We start from the raw sequence: 21,782 nt of genomic DNA, 5'->3' as shown, positions 1-21,782 counted from the left end.
AACCAGCCAGATTGGCCAATCCAGAGACAGGGTGCAGATGTGAACCTGCCCTAAGTCTGAATTGTCTGAATCCTCATGTTGAGGAAAAATAGCTTTTTTGTTTTACATTCTGCTGTGACCTTTTAAGCCAAAGACAAGAGTGGATTGAGCTGAAGTGAGAAATATAAGAGCTCTCTAGATGTTTTCAATTCATTTTTGTAGCTACTCTTGACTTTGGCTCAAATAAAAAAAAAAGCAAAAGCAAAAAGCAGCCTTTCCACAATGTGGGGCTTCAGCCTAAAACAGGATTAGTACATCTATCCCAATGTTCAATAGATGCATTTATAATAAACACATAAAGTGATACGTATATGGCAAAGTATTTAATTGCATTTGTATAGGAAAATGTTACAAAGCATTTAGAAGATTCTAAATAAGTCAGTACCATTGAAAGAATCTTAAAGTGTATATTGTTGAATTTGCATTTTAGAATAAGCTATTGTGTGTGTACATGAGGAGTAACATGAAAAGAATTTATGGTCTGCAATTTTTAGCAGTGTCATGTGCTGCATGGTTTCTCTGGAGTTTGTAGTTCACTCTTTTTATTGGGTGGAGACCAGCCACCATATTCTACACTCGGTAAGTAGATGATAATCTCTTTTATATTTGTAGTCCTTTCACTTAGAATCATGCAGGACATACAGTATATAAATATTAGGCCAGTTCACATCTGCATTCGGTATTCCGTTCGGGGAATCCGCTTGGGGACCCCCCGTACGGAATACCGAACGCATTAAAAAGCGGTTAGCAAAGAAACTATACAGTCCCCATAGACTATAATGGGTTCTGCGTGCTGTTCGCATGAATCATGCAGAGAGAAAAGTACTGCATGATTATAGCTGTTTACCTAATTAATACCTCTGCATTCCCCTATTCGTTATTTCAGTTAAGTTACCTATGTAAACGGACGCGAGCGATTTGCAGCCGCTTAAAGCATTCCGTTATGTTTGTCATTTCATCCAAGGAAGAGGGATCCCTCCCACATTAGCCACATTTCAACCCCTTATATTTGTGCTGAAACCGCACAGCAGGATTTTGTAGCAAGGAGAAGCTAGAGGAGGTCTCCATAAGGTGATCCTGGCATTGTGACCCCCTTATAGAAATGGCTGTCCCCACCTCACACCATTCGTGTATCCCAGCCCCCAAATGTCTCCAGCACCATCCCAGTCCTATCTTCTCCTCTCCTACAATGAGTGCCTCCTCCATCTCATTCAGGAGCCGTGAAATGTAGGGGAGCGGCAGCAATCGTGGTGGGGGAAGAGAAGATAGGACTGGGGTGGCGCTGGAGACATTCGGGAGTTGAGATACATGAGAGGTGGGGGAGGGAAGGCAGTAATTTCTCTAATGTTGGTTACAAATGGCAGTATCATTCAAGTTGGGACCAGGGGTAGCAGCCTTTAGGGGTGGCACATGTTGTGTAAGCAATCAATCCCTAATGATTGGCCCCCTCTCCACATATGCTACCTCTGACAGTGTAGCTGGGCTGTGAGGAATGCCTCTCCCCCCTCCTGACTGTACTGTCCATAGCCCTGTATTTTCAGACGGGGCCTTACCGCTCAGCCGTGACGCTGGACTCTGTAGACCAGACTAGACTGTCAGGAAAGCCCTTCTGACAGTGAAGAGGTATTAGTAATTGCACCGATAGCTCTTGCCCCGAGGCACATAATGGGAAAGCTGACACTGCGCTGAATTCAGCACAGTCTGCTTTCTAGCAGTATTTAAAACCGCATGTTTTCCCGAGGACATAAAAGGTTCTTTTTAAGCCAGATATGTGTACTAAATATATTGTAGTGTATGAATTACAATTAAAATGACTATATAAATGAGTTTTCAGACAAGCGCGTATGATCTTTGTTCCTCTTGATAATCTTCTGACTGTTGCCTTGTGATTGTCAACCAGTCCTGCTATAACCTGCTGTTTTGGCTGACGTGTGTGTATGGCTGTAGATTTGAGTATTTTTTAGAAAACTGTACGATCCCACATATGATATATTGGGTTGCTATAAACATTCCCCTACAACACAAAAACTGCACATTACCACAACCAACAGAGTTTGTGAGATGTATAAAATTTAATGTGCTTTTTGTTCTTTATATTTAAAAAGAAAATTATGATATTTTGTTCAAGTCAAATACCAGTGAACTTTAGTGGATTTTGTATTACATTTAAGAGCATATAGTCACAATACTACAATGTTACATGTTATGGCTTAAAAGTGCATGGCAAGCAAATCCCTGAGAAGCCATCAACATAGCCATTTAATTCCCACAACTCTTGTGTAATATATAACAGCTGAAAGACATCTATACAGTGGAGTAAGCACATTACCCAATACCAACAACAATCTTTATTGTCCATAAAAGTCCATCCTTAAATTAAAAAAAAAAAAAAAAAATCTCGAGAGAAAAAAAGTTCACGCCGTGTTCAAGGATGCATGGCATCCTTGTCTGCCCATAAACCAAATGCAGCAATAAATTAATAAATTCTTCATGTTACCTGTAGAAAGAAAAGACAGATATTAGAAAAAAGAAAAGAATAAAAATATTGTTGTTTTTTTTAATATTAGAATCAGTACATGCATAAAATTCCCATATCCTATATGAACCAAAAAATACGTGTCAACGAAAAAAAAAAGTGCAATATGAACTTGTTAGTTGACTTGTGTTGCCCTATCTGACAGCAGGAAATGATAGAGGGAGAGTGGTTGAGCATTGATATATATTGATTCATCCATCACACTATGGTTGAAAGCCTTCTGTTTGACAGGGAAAGCTGTCAGTCCATGTGTGTGGGCAGGGTAAGCAGGGCTCTTACTGCCTCCTTTGTTAGTCTAGTCAGGATTTACGAAAGTTCTCTGCCTCTAGGGATAAGGAACCTTTGGCTCTCCAGCTGCTGTGAAACTACAACTCCTCACATACTCCATTCACTTCCATGGGAGTTCCAAGAACAATAGAGCAAGTATGCATGCTGGGAGTTGTAGCGTTGCAACAGCTGGAGTTCCAAGGTTCCCTACCCCTAGCATATCCTGATCTCAGATAGGACGGCAGAAATCACCTGACAAGTTCACTTAAACTCACATTTTTAACAAAAAAAAATAAAAAAATTGCTAATTGACAGTTAAGTCTTTAAATAACTATGCTGTGGTACAGACAGATGTGCTTTGAAGGCCCGTGTTGTTCTATGCACTGGCATAACTATAGAGGTGTCAGTGGGTGCATGTTTAATTGTGCCCATAAGCCAGAGGGCACAGGTAATCCTCAACACACTAAGGCTAATTACACATCTGGCTGGCAGTCTGTGCATTATAACTGTAAGGAACAAGAAAAGTAGTATAGGCGTTGGCACTGATACAGGATGGGAAGAATGGAAAGCTTTTGTGCAAGAACATGTTGTGAACAAGTCTTTATAGTTGTCTGTGCCCAGAGACAGAAGGAAAGGGAAATGTAAATGCTACTTTAATATATATATGGCATTCAGCTGACAGTCATGAGAAGTTGTGCAGGGGTGCCCAAGTTGAGTTCCTGGACCATTACCCAAGGTACTGATTTCATGCGCAGTGTGATAAGCGCTATGACAATGACTATAATAAAAGATGCAGCAAGTGGACTTGTTGCTGCGGCCTGCTACATGGGGCTTTAGCCTTAGGCCGGGTTCACACAGGGTTTTCTGGTCCGGAACGCAAATCGGAGGCTGCCTCAGGTTCCGGACCAAAAAACGGGTAGCTACGACTGAACCCTGGCGCACTTCACCGGCATCCAGTCGGGCACTCCGCTCCGGATTAGGCCCAATGAATGGGCCTAGTCGGGAGGAGGGAGTGTCTTCAGGCTGAATCGTGAGGCGAATCAGCTTGAAGAGTGAGCATGTCCGCCAAAAAGACCTGACTGGCTCCCATTGATTTGAATGGGAGCCGTCTTTTTGGTCAGGATTTTGAGGCGGATACGGCTCTCAAGTCATGGAAAAAAATGGTAAATGCCAGTCTTCATAGTCCTAGAGAAGGCGGAGGGTGCACCTCATATATGACAAGGCGCATGTCCTCTTAAATATGAGGCACATCCTCTATTGGGCATACATTTCATAATTGGCATACATTTCCCCCTAGATTCCTGGCGTAAATGATACTTGTGGCCAGGCCAACCCTCCCCTTTTCAGGAAACTGATGAAGGTGGCACAGATTTGAAAAAACTACAACCTTTTTATGTCTTCTACGCCAGAAAACTATAATACAAAGCCTAATAAATCTGCCCCAATGTATTTCAAAGTGCTGTGCTATCTTCGTGGCTCACGCTCCTTTCTAATGGAAACCGCCAGGTTATCAGGACATACAGCCACGTTTTGGCTGGCTGAGATGAGAATATCCCTTAAACATTTTAGGATGTAACTGAACATAAATGACTTCCAGAATATCCATTACCTTAAAGCTTTGAAGTGAAATTGGTGCCTGTCAGTCAATAAGAGGTGTGCCTGCGCTGCAATCCAAAATATCACAATATCCCGATTCTTTGATAAATATTTTTTTTGGTGCTCTGATTGTCTCTTCCTTCCTTTAGAACCTTGCTTTCATAGTCACAAATACTGCAGCACAGAAGCAAGATATTGGGAGGTCATTTGGAGCAGGGGCTGATCACTGTAGGAGTTGGGGGATAAACCAGGGCAACGTTCACTCGTTCACTGCCATTTTTAGGACAGATTATTTCCTTTATCCCTTCTGGTCTTGGCTGAGTCAGTAACTCTCCTGCGAAAGAAAAAGAAAAGTATTAGCATATATTCATTAGTATGCTAATCAGGCTTGTTATTAATTAGAATATTACAGAGATAAAAAGTTCAAAGCAGTTTGTGAAAGAATTTTGAAAACTCTTTGTCCATGATTTAATATGAGGTTAAGAACAGACAATGCAATATAAAGAAATTCGCATGAATACCATCCACTTTGCAAGCACTGTACAACACCTCAATTTTTCGCAGCGTTTCCGGCCCATGGGGCCCCGGCCTTAATCACATTTTTGAAAACCATGGACAACTCCTTTAAAGGATATGGGAACCTTTGACTTTGAATTTTTTCATGTATATATATCTTGTAATATATACTAGATGTGACTTTTTTGTGCCCAAGATGCTGCTGCTTTCATTAGTATGAACACTATTTCATTCCAGATTTCTCCTTCTACAGTCCATGAGGAATCTCTTCTCCCTTGTTCTGGAACACAAATGTTAAGTAACTAAGAACTCCCCTTTTCTCCTGCAGACTCTGCCAAGGGTGTTTCCCACTCTATACTTGAACAAAGTCTAAGTGATTCAACACCTCCCTTTACAAACTGCCTTGAGTGTGTGTCCTTTCTATCTGCATCTTTTGTTATTTGCTCTTGTCTGTGTAGGAGTCTCTTTACAGAGTCTTGCAGGGTGCAGGTTTGAAATGGCATGAAAGCATGGTGTAACAAGGAGATGACCGCTTCCTGCCTCACCATAATATTGCTTCCTGAGGATGCAAATGCAGCCTAAAGTAGAGGTTACATGGAGATCTGGGACAATAGACCTAACATCAGGGGTGTAACTAACAAAGACTTGGGCATCCCCCCCCATGGCATAGTGCCCCCTTTCCTGGCTCCCACATACTATAATTTCCCAAAGTGGCCTCCAGATAGCATAACATCCCATAGTGGCCCCTCCACACAGTATGTCCCATAGCAGCCCCTGCACACAGTATAATGTCATATAGCGGCCCCCCTCCATACAGTATAATGTCTCATAGTGGCCTCTCCAAACGGTATAGTGGCTCCTGTACACAGTATAACATCCCATACTGGTCCCTCCACACAGCATATTATCATATAGCGGACCCTCTCATCAAGCAGGAATGTTTGTTGCTCTTATCTTGTGATGAATAAGAGCAACGGATATTAAATAATGATAGTGTGAACCCAGACCTAGCATGGTTTGTGACAGACACATAATTGTAAGTAAGTTTCTTTTGTTAAGGTTTTAGTAATTTCTTGAAAAAGAATCATCTATATATAATGAATTAAAAAAATAAAACTAAAAATAAATATATATATATATATATATATATATATATATATATATACAGTCCTATGAAAAAGTTTGGGCACCCCTATTAATCTTAATCATTTTTAGTTCTAAATATTTTGGTGTTTGCAACAGCCATTTCAGTTTGATATATCTAATAACTGATGGACACAGTAATATTTCAGGATTGAAATGAGGTTTATTGTACTAACAGAAAATGCGCAATATGCATTAAACCAAAATTTGACCAGTGCAAAAGTATGGGCACCCTTATCATTTTATTGATTTGAATACTCCTAACTACTTTTTACTGACTTACTGAAGCACAAAATTGGTTTTGTAACCTCAGTGAACTTTGAACTTCATAGCCAGGTGTATCCAATCATGAGAAAAGGTATTTAAGGTGGCCAATTGCAAGTTGTTCTACTATTTGAATCTCCTCTGAAGAGTGGCATCATGGGCTACTCAAAACAACTCTCAAATGATCTGAAAACAAAGATTGTTCAACATAGTTGTTCAGGGGAAGGATACAAAAAGTTGTCTCAGAGATTTAACCTGTCAGTTTCCACTGTGAGGAACATAGTAAGGAAATGGAAGACCACAGGGACAGTTCTTGTTAAGCCCAGAAGTGGCAGGCCAAGAAAAATATCAGAAAGGCAGAGAAGAAGAATGGTGAGAACAGTCAAGGACAATCCACAGACCACCTCCAAAGAGCTGCAGCATCATCTTGCTGCAGATGGTGTCACTGTGCATCGGTCAACTATACAGCGCACTTTGCACAAATAGAAGCTGTATGGGAGAGTGATGAGAAAGAAGCAGTTTCTGCACGTACGCCACAAATAGAGTTGCCTGAGGTATGAAAAAGCACATTTGGACAAGGCAGCTTCATTTTGGAAACAAAAATTGAGTTGTTTGGTTATAAAAAAAAAAGGCGTTATGCATGGCGTCCAAAAAGAAACAGCATTCCAAGAAAAACACATGCTACCCACTGTAAAATTTGGTGGAGGTTCCATCATGCTTTGGGGCTGTGTGGCCAATGCCGGCATCGGGAATCTTGTTAAAGTTGAGGGTCGCATGGATTCCACTCAGTATCAGCAGATTCTTGAGAATAATGTTCAAGAATCAGTGACGAAGTTGAAGTTACGCCGGGGATGGATATTTCAGCAAGACAATGATCCAAAACACCGCTCCAAATCCTCAGGCATTCATGCAGAGGAACAATTACAATGTTCTGGAATGGCCATCCCAGTCCCCAGACCTGAATATCATTGAACATCTGTGGGATGATTTGAAGCGGGCTGTCCATGCTCGGCGACCATCTAACTTAACTGAACTTGAATTGTTTGTCCAAAATACCTTTATCCAGGATCCAGGAACTGATTAAAAGCTACAGGAAGCGACTAGAGACTGTTATCTTTGCAAAAGGAGGATGTACTAAATATTAATGTCACTTTTCTGTTGAGGTGCCCATACTTTTGCACCGGTCAAATTTTGGTTTAATGTATATTGCGCATTTTGTGTTAGTACAATAAACCTCATTTCAATCCTGAAATATTACTGTGTCCATCAGTTATTAGATATATCAAACTGAAATGGCTGTTGCAAATACCAAAATATTTAGAACTAAAAATGATTAAGATTAATAGGGGTGCCCAAACTTTTTCATAGGACTGTATATATATATATATATATATATATATATATATATATATATATATGTATGAATAATTTTTAAATATTAAAACTAAGGTAAATTACAGAGAGGAATCCGTCTTTTTTTCAGGTTATATTTTATCACTGGTAGATGTCAAGTTTAGAATACACAACGTTGTATATATTGAATAAGGCACTCTATATATTTTATTATAGTTTTAAAGCAATAGTTTATTTATGTGGAGGAGGAGTTATACATATATGTGACTATAGGCAGTGGCCCTATAAAGAGAGCCGCACATGCTACGGTAGTAAGGTATGCTTTGACTAAGGCTGTCTTCCCAAATGTGTAGTAACTTCAGTTCCTTGCTAATGTTATTTTTAGGCTAAAGCCCCATGTTGTGGAAATGCAGCTTTTTTTGTTGCGGATTTTGTAGCAGTTTTTTGAGCCAAAGCCAGGAGTGGATTGAACAAAAGGTAGAAACATAAGAACTTCCTAGATATTTCCCATTCCTTTTGTAGTCACTCCTGGCTTTAGCTCAAAAAAAATCGCAACAAAATCCGCATCAAAAAAAGCTGCCATTCCGCAACGTGGGTCCTCAGCCTAAAAGTGTAAATAAAGGTGAAGTTCTGTGTGCCCCATGACATAATAATATAAAAACAAATGATTATTTCAATAAACGGTTTATAATGTGCAATGTTATTAAATCACACACACAAAAAAACAATATAAAGGTAAAGTCCCACAAAGTGAAACTTAGCTAAAAAACGCTTCAGGGAAAAAAGTTTTTTGCTTTGATTTTTTGCAGTGTTTTTCTTGCTCTATTAAATCTATATTGAAAGGCTTGTGATTTTGCAGCTAAAATTAACATGCTGAGTTTTTTTCAAAAATGTAGCCTTTCCACAGCTCTTTTTTCCCACAGTCTGGATGAGATCAATGAAATCTCACTCACTTTGTTAGGGGGCGTTTACACTACTGTCTGTGTCCAACAGGTAGTGTCCGCTCCTAGTGTCCGTTCAAAATCTTGCACGGACATTAGGAGCGGACACTAGCTGTGTCCGTGACACCTGTCATTTATTTAAATGGGGATTGGGTGCGTTCTTTTGCACTCCGTGCCCTTCCTTCACTGTCCGCATGTAAAGAAAACCATGTGCCGTCATGTGCCAGATTTTGAACGGACACTAGGAGCAGACACTACCTGTTGGACACAGACGGTAGTGTAAAACACAGCTTTTTTTTTTTTCCTGTTGCATTTCCACAGCAGCCAAAAACGTTTCCTTTCTGCAATGAGGGGTCTTAGCCCAGGCTGCACACGGGGGGTACGGGGATGTCGTCATGTGCAGCCTGTGCATACGGCGTACTTCCGTGGCTCCTTTCATTTAATGAATAGAACCGGTTCTACATTTTGTGGCCTGGACTGTCGGCCGACACAGGGGACTGTGAAATTCACAGTTGTGTGTCTGGGCCCATATAAAAGAATGGGTCAATGTGCTATCTGTGAAATACACACCACGGTTATCCGCAAGGGGCCCAAGTCATAAAGTTTGGTTTTGCTGTAATGATAATGACCTACAGAATTAGGATCAGATGGTTTTTATGCTTCTTGGTGCTTCATTCCCTCAAGAACACTTATTAAATGTCAGTAATATAAAAGATATTATATGTGAATTTTATAGCTTATCATACAAAAAAACAAGAGCGCTCAGCTGCATCAATGAGAAAATAAAGTTATAAATTTCAGAATACAGCCAAGAAAAAAATTTCTGCATTCTTAGGGTGAATTCACACTGAGTAAACGCTAGCTTATTCTGAACGTAAAACACGTTCAGAATAAGCGGCGTCTAAAGCAGCTCCATTCATTTCTATGGGAGCGGGGATACGAGTGCTCCCCATAGAAATGAATGGGCTGCTTCTTTCACTCCGTGCAGTCCCATTGAAGTGAATGGGGAGTGCCGGCGTGTACGCTCCGGCATGAGCAGAGCTTGCCGTATACGCCGGCATCTGATCAGTATAATTTTCATCACAAGCTTCCATTGTGACTAATTTGTACAAAAAAAATCATTATATGAGATGAAATGTTACAAATTTTACCAGAGGCTATCAAATGAGAGCAGCATGATTCTCTGCTGCATAGGCAGTGGGGAGCCATTAACTGTAGGCGCTAAGTGACTCTGTAAAAGGGGTTTGGGCACTAGACCAGCTCTGCAGGCACTAAATGCTACACAATGTATAGTTTTAGCAACTAGGTCAGTGGAGACTGGTGCCCAGGGTAGCCTCATAATGCTGACAAGCTACATTGGATAATTTATGTGGGCAAAGTATATTTCAATGTGGGCATGATCTAGCTCCGTAGTATCCATTTTCTATGTAATCTTAGTTCTATACTTTTGTATCTGTCATTTCAGGCTTTCCACTATGTAGTTATTTATTCAATATGTGCGCTCACAACCTAGAGATCGAAACAGGGAGAACAGACTGTGCCAACACTGTGACCAGGGGGCCCTAAAAGACGAGACCCACTTCCTGCTATACTGCACCAAATACTCAGCTGTGAGGGCCGTCTACTACCAAAGACTCTCTGCCCACATCCCAGACTTCACATCTGCAGACGAGAAGAGGAAACTCTACATCCTACTGGGAGAAGAGGAGGCCACTGTGGAGATCGCTGCCCAATAAGTGTCCAGCTGTCACCAAACAAGAGGAAGATGAGATGCATGGACTATCAAACCCCCAATGGACTATTAAACCCCCCACCCACCACCCAAAAGACCACTATACCAGCTAGTATAATATAACATAATATAATATATTCTGGTGATCTTTTTTCACAATAAATATTTACTCTATAATTTATTTATTAGCTCCACAACATACTTTGATCAGTTCAGGAACATGTGATACGCCTTTCTACATCAAAGAAGCAGATTGTTTCTTCACATACAAGATTCTGAGATATAACTACCATGCAAACAGAAGAATGCAAACAGAATAATACACCCAGTCTTCTTTCATCAAACTAAGCAGTCTGACTAGTTCATGCTCTGCTGTAGGCATATCTAAGCTGATATAAGAAACCTCACTGAGGTAGCCATAAGTAATCCACTGATCAACATATCTTATAATAAATCAGTCAAAGTGATGTTCTCATGTCACATGTAAACTCATTAAGACTGAGGCTCTAAGTTGCGGAAACGCAGCTTTTTTTGTTGCAGAATTTTCTGTTTTTGTTTGAGCCAAAGCCAAGAATGGCTACAAAAGTAATGTGAAATATATAGGAAGTACTTCTACCTTCTGCTTAATCCACTCCTGACTTTGGCTCAAAAAATGGAGCAAAATCGGCAACAAAACCCACTGCTTTTCCGCAATATGTTGCCTCAGCCTATGGCTGGGGGCCCCACGTGGCATAAACACAGCGGTTTGCCAGCGGCAGAATCACAGCAGGAAAAGCTGCGGTGTATTAGTCACAGAAAATCCCATCCCCACTTTGGGGTAAAAAACGCATTGTGGACACGAGGTGATTTCCAAAACCGTTGCAGTTTGGAAAATTGCAGCAGCAGCATGTCAATTATACCTACAGAAACGCTGGCGGTCGAAGCAAAAAGTCCGTAGAAGGATGCCACGTGGTACCCGTAGCATAAAGGAGTTTTCCAGACCTTTGATATTGATAACCTACCTTTTCAGATTTTTCAGCTTACAATTATTCAGACACTAGAGAAAGGCAGGATCTCTCTTGCATATCCCATCAGCAGAATATGCCATTTATAAGAGCATGATCTCTGATTCCATGTACAGACATGTAGATCAGTGGCACACTACCATACATGTTCGCAGTAAAGACCTACATCCAATCTGTGTGCAGTAATGTGGGGTAAAAGCATACTACAAATTTTTGCTTACAAATTATCACAGAATGTGCAAGAAAAAAAAGCTTCACACCAATATCACACAAAACCTGCAGACATCTATAGACAACATAAGCTGTGCAAATAAAAGAATGGAGGTGTGGCCTTAACTGAGACCTAGATTCTCTGTCACATCTATGGAAACAGCTAAGAGAGCTAGATGTGTCTACTTCACTACAGAAGATCTCCAAGCTCCTAGAACCAAAAACTTTTAAAGAGGACCTTTCATGTTCACAGGCATAGGCAGTTTTATATACTGCTAGAAAGCCGACAGTGCGCTGAATTCAGTGCACTGTCGGCTTTCCCGTTATGTGCCCTGGGGGAAAGAGATGTCAGTGCATTTACCGATACCTCTTCACTGTCAGAAGGGCGTTCGTGAAAGTCTAGTTGGGAACATCCCTCCTCACAGCCTTTCCATAGACTATACTGTTAGAGGGGGCGTCAGGAGGGAGGGGTCTACTTATTTGTTTACTTTAAGCTACTTTTGTAGCTTCCTGCTGCCTTAGATGAAGAAAATACTTTCTCACACATCTTCCTCTCACTCCTCCCCCCCTTCCTCTCTAACAATCCCTCCCTGTCTCTCTAGCTATTCCACCCACTGCCCAACTCAATCAACCCACCCCCATACCCATTATACTTTACCTGTCTTCTTCCTGTCCAGGATTCCTTCTGCAGGGAACGGCTCCTCCTCTTTTGTGACTGCTTGCACTCAGGAGTCCTGACACTGTGTTGTAGCCTTTACTACATTTCTATTGTGTAGGAGTGGGCAGCTACTTCAGGCTCCAACACTTGTGTAATAGAGATGGAGTGTTGGCTTCAGTGCAAAGCTCTTGCTCCTGCTCTTTTTTGCATGCACAGGCTTATGTCAAGGAAGGAGGAGGAGCCGTTCCCCACAGGAGGAAGTCTGGAAGGAAGAGAGGTAAGTATGATGGGGTGGAGTAGTAGTGACGTTTCGTTTCTGGAAACGGGGAAACAGATCGTCACCGGATAATCAGAAAATGTCGCTGGGTAAATATACAATTTTGATTAATTATGTGATATAGAATGTAAGCAGGGGTAGGGTGTTTAGATTAGTGTAGGGATTTCTATTTATCCCGGACAACCCCTTTAACTATAAGGAATGTGAACTGGTAGAAACATGCTCAGCGATTTCTTGAGAAGGAGACTACAATCAGGGCATTGGCTATAAAGAGCCTGTTCCACCACTTGTAAAGAGTTTCTAGCCCTGAAATTAGTTTTTAGAAAAATCTGATTAATAATACAGAAAAAAAAGAAACTAGATGAGTAAATCAGCAAACTGTCTTCCTTTTAATTCTTCATCCCAGTCTATCTATACTCAGTACAGTCCCTCAATCGCCTAACTCAGAGATTATCTTATTGGATAGATACATTACAGTCTTTAAGCTGCTAATTCTAATACAGGATCAGGGCATTACAGAAGGAAAGTTATTATCCAAGGAAAGAGCTTTGTTGGCTTCCCAGGAATTAATTCCTGGACTGTGTCCAGTTAACAACAGACAGGTGGCCAGGAAGACTGTTCCACTGTAACAAATATAGCTGGACCGTGAGGAATGGAGATGCTACTTGTGGTTGCTGCTCAACAAGTGTGGTAACATGCATGTACAAGGTATGTATTTTGTGTTAAAGAGAACCTTTCACCACCTCCAGTTCTCACGCTGGGTTCACACTTGCGCCCAGACTCTGTTCTGAGCTTTCCGTCTTCTGCATGCAGAAGACGGAAAGCTGTCTGACCAGGTCCAGCCGTGAGCGTTTTATGCTCTCCGCTGCGAAACCGTTTTTTTTAAAGCCGGACACAGAGTACTGCATGTCCGACTCTGTGTCCGGTTTAAAAAACCCGGTTTCGCGGCAGAGAGCATAAAACGCTTACTGGCGCTCACGGCCGGACATCTTTTAAATCCATTCAAATGAATGGATTTGAAAGAGTCCTGCAGGTTTCCGTCTCCTGCTCTGGTTTGTGCAGGAAACGGAAACCTGCAAGAACGGACTCCAGGAGTAAGTGTGAACCCAGCATCAGCAACCGTTAATAGGCACCTCACTACTGAATTCGGCACTGTTGGAATGTTTGCTCTAGCCTCCACCATTCCCGAGCACTCAGTGCAGGCAGTTTTGGTTCCCAATGTCAGGGTTGATATTCTGGGTTCTGGTAACCAAATCTCTAAATAAATTCTTATATTCTTCATTTAATAACCATGTCTGAAGTATCTTTTATTGTGCTTTTCTTGCATTCTCACAACTTATTGGCTAGTGTCAGAGTGTGGAGAAAGACATGCCCAACTGGTAACAAAAGACTTCTAGTAGGTATAGCAAAGATTGTCACAACACGGAGATACACTTTGGCAGGAGGTCCTGCATCTGCATCAGACACTCTCTGTCACTCACTTTGGCTGTTTATATTCATGATTATACTCTGCCAGCATTCCTATATCTAGGGGAGGAGATATTTTAGGGCGAAAATAGGGGAAGCAGTGGATCCGTCCATATAAGGGCTTGAGTCATATTTTGGGGTGTCAGAGTGTTATTAGGGTAATATCCCTCTCTAGGCCCATGTTTTGACTCCCGCTGGATTGTCTAGTCCCATCTGTCTCCCTTGCTTTCCATTTGATACGTGAAGTGCTAAGATGGTTCCACTTTTTACATTATGACTCCGAATATTTTAATACACTTATTAAATGTTATATTTTAAGTATTTTCACTCATTGGGAATTGCACTTTAAGTTTCATTGTTATGATCTATTCATATAAAACTGACCTCCTGCATTAAAATATGATTAGTAAACAATCTCACAATCTGCCTAGTGACATCTTAATAGACAATAGATGTCTTCTCTACACCCTTGCAAGTTCATTCTAAACTAATGTAATATAGCACTATACTTTGGAGACAGAACACAACGCTCCTTTAAGTACTGGGATTAATACATTCTTTATGAATATGCATTGGACCTTATAGTACATGGATATAGGAGTTTTATTGTTACTCAACCGTATGTCCTTTTTGCTAAGGCTTCTGTTATCAAGATTATTCATTATTCAATGTTCTACAAGCTCAGTTGAAAATGTACAAAGTCTGCCTGCTTTTAAGATATGCAAAACTTAAATTGTCTAGTCTTATCTCTAGGCTAATGTGGGGCAAATGTATAAGTACAGTATACTGAGCAACAGATAGGTGTTACCTGACACGGAGTCAGGATTTATTGATAGGGTTGCAAACATACAGAAGATAAAACAAAACAGCAACAATAGAAAATATTTTTATTATTATTAAATTATTATTATTATTACTATTGTTTATTTATATAGCACCATTAATTCCATTCCATTTGGGGGATTTACATACAGTACACAAAATATACAAACAAATATGGTACTAACAATGACCGACTGGCACAGTGGCACAGAGGGCCCTGCCCGCAAGGGCTTGCAATCTATCCTTCACTGCCCAGCAGTTACATGGGAAGAATATGCAAATCTGACTTCCATGATGTAATTAGGATGCCCTTGCCTCAAGTATGCACACCAATAGAGGGCGCTGACTGAGAATGTGCAGGTCTTTTTTTAATATAGTCAGTCTAAAATGGTGCAAATACCATATTTAATAAATATATAGAAGAACTAGCTGGTACCCGCGACTTCGTCTGCGGTGATTGTAGAAGTGGGTAGATACAGGCGCGGGTAAGGTTTTCGTACTGTGTATAAGGTATGGGATATGAAATGTAACTTTGTATCTTGTTGTAATTCAGAGAATACGTGAGACTTTTGTGTTGCAGTTACTTTGTATTAGAGCTGCTATATATACGGTGTTGTGAGAAACTTTACATAGTGACTTTGGGACAGAAGTATGTGAAGTTAACCCTTTCCCGCCGATGGCATGTTTTGATTTTCGTTTTTGACTCCCCTCCTTCTAAACCCCATAACTTTATTTCTCCGCTCCCAGAGCCATATGAGGTCTTAATTTTTGCGGGACAAATTTTTCTTCATGATGCCGCCATTATTTATTGTATATAATGTACTGGGAAGCAGGGAAAAAATTCAGAATGGGGTGGATTTGAAGAAAAAATGCATTTCTGCGACTTTCTTAGGGGCTTTGGTTTTACGGCGTTCACTGTGTAGCCACAATGACATGTCCCCTGTATTCTGTGTTTCGTTATGATTCCGGGGAGACCAAATTTATATGGTTTTATTTACATTTTGACCCCTTAAAAAAAATCCAAAACTGTGTTAAAATTTTTTTTTGAAAAGTCGGCATATTCCGACAGCCGTAACTTTTTTATACTTGCGTGTACGGGGATGTATAGGGCGTCTTTTTTTGTGGGGCCAGGTGTACTTTGTAGTTCTACCATTTTCGGGAAATGTTATTGCTTTGTTCACTTTTTATTCAAATTTTTATCAGAATCAAAACAGTGAAAAAATGGCGGTTTGGCACTTTTGACCATTTTTTCCGATACGGCGTTTACCGAACAGGAAAAATATTTGTATAGCTTTGTAGAGCGGGCGATTTCGGACGTGTATGTGTTTCACAGTTTTTAATTACCTTTATATGCTCCTCAATAACAAACTAGACTGGGCTGATCACCTGGAGGCGCTGCACAGAAAGGGCCACAGCAGACTCTACCTGCTCAGGAGGCTGAGGGCCTTCGGAGTCCAGGGGACACTTCTTAGGGCCTTCTTCAACTCTGTGGTTGCCTCAGCCATCTTTTTCGGTGTGGCCTGCTGGGGAAGCAGTATATCAACCAGGGACAGAAATAGACTTGACAGGCTGATCAGGAGGGCCAGCTCTGTCCTGGGGAGCCCCTTGGACCCAGTACAGGTGGTGGGTGACAGAAGGATACTGTCTGTGGTGACCTCCATGCGGGGGAACAAATCCCACCCCATGTATGGGACCCTGATGGGACTTGGCAGCACTATAAGCGACCATCTGCTTCACCCTAAGTGTGAGAAGGAGCGCTATCGCAGGTCCTTCCTTCCAACCGCGACCAGGCTGTATAATCTACATCAGACCAAACGAAGAGCTCTCCGCACAGAGAACTAATGATTATGAGGATGACCATGAGGTCTTCCTCTTTCTCTTCTGTTTTTCCTTAGCTGCCATGGACTCCTAGTATATCTTCTCTTCTCAGCTTATCTGTGTCTACGTCTGTAACATATTACTCTGTATTATCCTGTATCTGTATTACTATGCTGCTGTAACACGCTGAAATTTCCCCAAGGTGGGACTATTAAAGGATTATCTTATCTTATCTTATCTTATCTTATGTGTTCTAGGGAAAGGGGGGTGATTTGAATTTTTAATTCTTTTTTTTTTTAAAATTTTTTTTTTACTTTTTTTAAACTTTTTTTTTTGCATTTATTAGACGGCCTAGGGGTATTGACATGGGTGGGCGGTGTCGCGGATTGTCAGAGCGGTGGGGGTCGGCAAACATGGCTGCTCCGGAGCATTAAAGAGAGCCTCCTGGAGTATCGTTAAGGTGAGGGGCAAAGTGGTAAAGTATATGTATATGAGATTGTGTGGGGTTAGGGGCGAGGCTGCAGAGGGCAATATGAATTTTGTGACTTGCTATGGTCCAAAGTGTGTGAGATTGCAGAGATGGTGGTGTGAGTTTGGGTTTTGTGGGGGTCCTGGCACAAATGTATGTGCGCTATTGTGACGAAAAGTAGCCTATTGCGCAATCGGGTGTATTAACTATGTTTGTGGAAAATTTCAGCCAAATCGGTCGAGCGGTTTTTCCGTGATTGAGGAACAAACATCCGAACATCCAAACTCACAAACCCACAAACTTTCACATTTATAATATTAATAGGATATAGAAAAAGGATCAATTTATATTTGAAAACAGCCATGCATTAGTGTGTGTGTGTTTGTGTGTGATGAAGCTATTTAACCATCATAGCAGAATCGTGTTAGGTTAGTATAGATATTTACAAAACAGACCAATACTTTGTAGGGAGCTTTTTTTAGACCCTAGTTCAGACAGCAGTTGTGAGACTGTGTATCAGGAGATATACTATGTAACACGTCTTACCTATGCCTGAATATAAAGGGAGCTTATGGAGACGTGGTAATTGTTTGGTGGGACCAGGCTACTAATATTTGAGAGTCCTGAGAAGGTACCATAATCCGCTTAATTATTATCCTCTCTATTTTCATTATTTCTACTTTGGATAGATGTGCTCGATGTTTTATTTTCTGAAGGAAATACATTTTTTCGGGGGGAAGGGACTTTATAAGCAAACAACAATATATGCCTTATGCTCGAGACCCCAAAAAATCCTCTTGAAGCCACTTAGCATATGAATTGACCCTAGACGTTACTTTTTAGTGTGTACTCATTTTTTCACTATATGAATTTTGATATCTGGAGCTACACATATCTGATTGTTTTGTTGTTTTCTGTGGTTTGTGGGGTTTTCAGTACCCAGAGTATAACAGTAGTTCATGGGTGGCAAACACCCAAGATTGTAGGGAAATTTGTAATGAGAACTGGCTGTCATGTTAAATGTATTGGATTTTCTTCATTTCATGTAGTGTAGAGTGCTAGGACATTGTACTGTGTGAAAAGCCACTATGGAACATTACACTGTATAGAGGGACCAATATGGGGTATTACAATTTGTGGAGGGCCACTGTCCGACATTATACTGCATAGAGGCCACTATGGGACATTATACTGTGAGGAGGGGCTGCTAGGACATTATTCTGTCACAAGGATCTTCAGCATAAATGGGGGGCCCACACTTTCTGAACATCCTAAAGCCCATGGTAACCTACTGTTTGCTCCTTACACATTACAAAGTGTGGGGGCTATTATATTATATATGGGACATTGTGGGACACTGAAGGGGAGTCAGTGGCAGGGACATTCTACTAGTACACGTGGGGGCATTGACGGGGACATTCTACTGACTTTGTGGGCAATACATACATAATTGATTTAACCGATATTATACCTTATCTTTTTGTAGATTTGCGATATTATTTTTCCTCACATTCTTTTATTGACCAAAATACACCACTCATCAATTCTTTATCCCTGAAATATTACCAGAATACACAGAGGCCACTATCCGTGCATGTCTATTCATGTAATACGCTGCAATATTTACAGTAATTTCTTTTCTTTTCCAGCCACCTGGAATCCTGCTCTGTACAGGAAGCTTCATACTCCATTTAGCCGAGTGCATTATTTCCTGTGAAAGAAGATAAACTATTTCCCTTCATTGTAATTTTGTTCTTTTTATGGAGATTTGTTCTTTCAAGTTTTTCCAAGATATTCATTTTTATGAATTATACTGCACTTCAACTAAGTAGACAGACCATAATTTCTGATGCTCAATACATCATATCCTTCACATGTTTCCCTGACAAAAAGAAGACAAATGAATATCCAAGTATGACAATGTATAATGTACAGGCCCCAATTCTGTCTCTAAAACCTTTTTGGTACATTGAAGGGAATTTCCGGTGTCAAGATTAACTAGTCACGAGTAGACTTATCTGAAGGTCACACACCAGAAACTACATACTGCTCAATAAAATAAAGGGAACACTCAAATAACACATCCTAAGTCCGAATGAATGAAATATTCTCATTAGTCAATATTAAATTTTTATGGTGGAAATGGAAGAAAAACCTAAACGAGTGTTCAAAGCGTGTAAAGCTCACCAGAGAGTGGTTTCCAAGGGGCATAAACAATTTTGATCAATTTTGTAGGGTTTGGGGTAGAGACAGTATATACATGCTGCCTATCTATATGTAGAGGGGATATCGTCACTCCATAGGGAGAGACCACCATATAGGTGTGTGGAGTCTTATTAAGCCATGAGCGCTCCACTGCAAAGGTACATGGGAAGAATATGCAAATCTGACTTCCATGATGTAATTAGGATGCCAGTGCCTCAAGTATGCACACCAATAGAGGGCGCTGACTGAGAATGTGCAAGTCTGTCGTCCATGATGTAATTAGGAAGACAGAGTCTCAGTCAAGCACAACCTATAGAGGGCGCTCCCTTTAACATCATGCCGACCTTCTCAGAGGCCTTTGTTTGCAATGATGTTGGGATTTAACCAGATACAGTCTTCTCAGCCAAGGACAGCTGTTTCGATGTACTTACATCTCGTCAGCTTGGCGCAGAGAGGACTGATCTGGCAGAGGTGAGAGGCTTAGACAGGCTTGAGGGGATATCGTCACTCCATAGGGAGAGACCTGAAAGGGAGTGCCCTCTATAGGTTGTGCTTGACTGAGACTCTGTCTTCCTAATTACATCATGGAAGACAGACTCGCACATTCTCAGTCAGCGCCCTCTGTTGATGTGCATACTTGAGGCACTGGCATCGTAATTACGTCATGGAAGTCAGATTTGCATATTCTTCCCATGTATCTATATGTAGTACAGAGTGTATACTGTGTCATGTACCACTCGTGCAGGGGCCCATCAAGGAATTGACCTGGTTCACTGTGGGCCATTGATTGCAGTGGCATTGAAAATGAGGGTAATGTTCACACGGCAGAAAATGAAGAGGAACGTTTTTTGCCACTTTTTTTTGCTCACACACACTGTATGGACCTAGAAACTTCCCTTTAAAAAAAAGCTAGTGGTTTTTGTGTCAAAAAATGTATCAAAAATCACAACAAAAATAAAACACATAGCATTTTTTCAGCATCCCATTGATTTCAATGGGTTTTTCAAGGCAGAATCCGTCTGAGGATAGATCATGTCACATGTATGTTTTAGTAAAATATACTTACAGAATAGAAAGGTATAAATAAATTGTACTAAAAAGTAAATAGACAACTTAATGTTACTGGGGGTTGTATCCCTATTGACTCACACGCTGTCCAATTGGTGCTGATAGTAGGGACACATTCCTCTGACTAAGGGAATGGTAACAACCTTAAATTTCCATTAAAGATAGCATACGAATGGCACAACACAAAGTTTAGAGAAAAGATGATTGAGAACCTTAGTATTTACTAAACAGACATGACATGTCCTCTCTGAATAGACAGATCTCTATTTTTATCACTATTAGACAGAAAGAGAACTTTACAATGAAATACCAATTCAGTATGCATATAAATAATGTATTATAAAAATCTGTACGAAGGGCACCCCTCATTAAAAGTCTCACACAAAAATACAATTGAGACCTAAAAACAATTAAGACTACCAAAAACCAAAAAACACCGAAAAATACAGGTAACTTCCCCCTAGTAGCCAGACCCAATAAGTTCCTAGGCTACACAAAGCAATACATAATACAGAGCAACACAATCAAATTTCATATAAACTCATTCAATATAAATTACATGATAAGAGCCCCCATTTGTAAAATAGCGTCACTCATTCATAATAAGTACATACAGTAACGTGAAAAAAAATACCACCAATAATAAAAGATATCAATTAAGACCCTGAGGTTAAACTGTATATAAATCATATTTAGATATTTTTATCTATATCTAAAACTGGGTATCTGAGAACATTCATTTGTGATGTATTCACCATGCTGAGTTGTTATGGAGCAGCAGTTGCCAGGAAACATTTCCTCGAGCTGGGTAGTCATCACACTGCTACTCCGCATTCTTCAGCACATGACTCAGGGTCTATGCAGATTATTTGGAAATAGAACTAATGTAGTCATTAATGTGACACATGTTTCTGCTGGAAACACTAGACTGTTTCTTTTTCACATATGTGTCGTCATATGGTTTGTAAGATGTCACAATAGCTCTTTATTTTATACAAGGCCTGGTTCACATCTGCATTCGGAATTCTGTTCGGGGAGTCCCCCCAAAAATGTTTTCTTTTTTTTTTCTTGTTGACATTAGATAGAAAAAAAAAACTGTAGGGCAAATTACATTAAAAAATCAAATAAAAATAGAGATGACATTATACACATTGGGGCAGATTTATTTAGATTTATTTAGGCTTTTAATAAAGGCTGTGACTGGCACAGAGAATGAGAAAATTATGAAGAGGCTCTGGCCCCACGCCAGAATAGAAATCTACATCAGTAAGGAACTTGCATAGATTTCCATAATAACTCATGACAGAAATTTGGCGTCAGTTATAATGAATATTGTCGGGCTGAGGCGTCCCCGCTGCCGTCCACTTCCAACCCCAATTCGCCCAATGCAGTGATCA

At 40.5% G+C, this 21,782-nt stretch overlaps 1 protein-coding gene across 1 annotated transcript in view; it reads right to left on the bottom strand.

Moving 5' to 3' along the window:
* Positions 1–423: 423 nt before the first annotated feature.
* Positions 424–21,782, bottom strand: part of MFHAS1 (multifunctional ROCO family signaling regulator 1) — a 62,662-nt gene continuing 41,303 nt past the window's right edge. The window contains exons 2-3 of the mRNA XM_075283710.1: positions 4,452–4,772; positions 424–2,536 (exon numbers count right to left, since the gene is read on the bottom strand). Coding sequence (XP_075139811.1) covers positions 4,642–4,772 — 131 coding nt within the window. The 3' untranslated portion in view covers positions 424–2,536; positions 4,452–4,641. The remainder of the gene's footprint in view (positions 2,537–4,451; positions 4,773–21,782) is intronic.

Source organism: Leptodactylus fuscus, chromosome 1 (genome assembly GCF_031893055.1).
Source record: "Leptodactylus fuscus isolate aLepFus1 chromosome 1, aLepFus1.hap2, whole genome shotgun sequence".
In the NCBI taxonomy this organism is placed as follows: domain Eukaryota; kingdom Metazoa; phylum Chordata; class Amphibia; order Anura; family Leptodactylidae; genus Leptodactylus; species Leptodactylus fuscus.
Note: the sequence above shows the minus strand (reverse complement) of the source record. Positions and strands in the feature narration are given on the sequence as shown.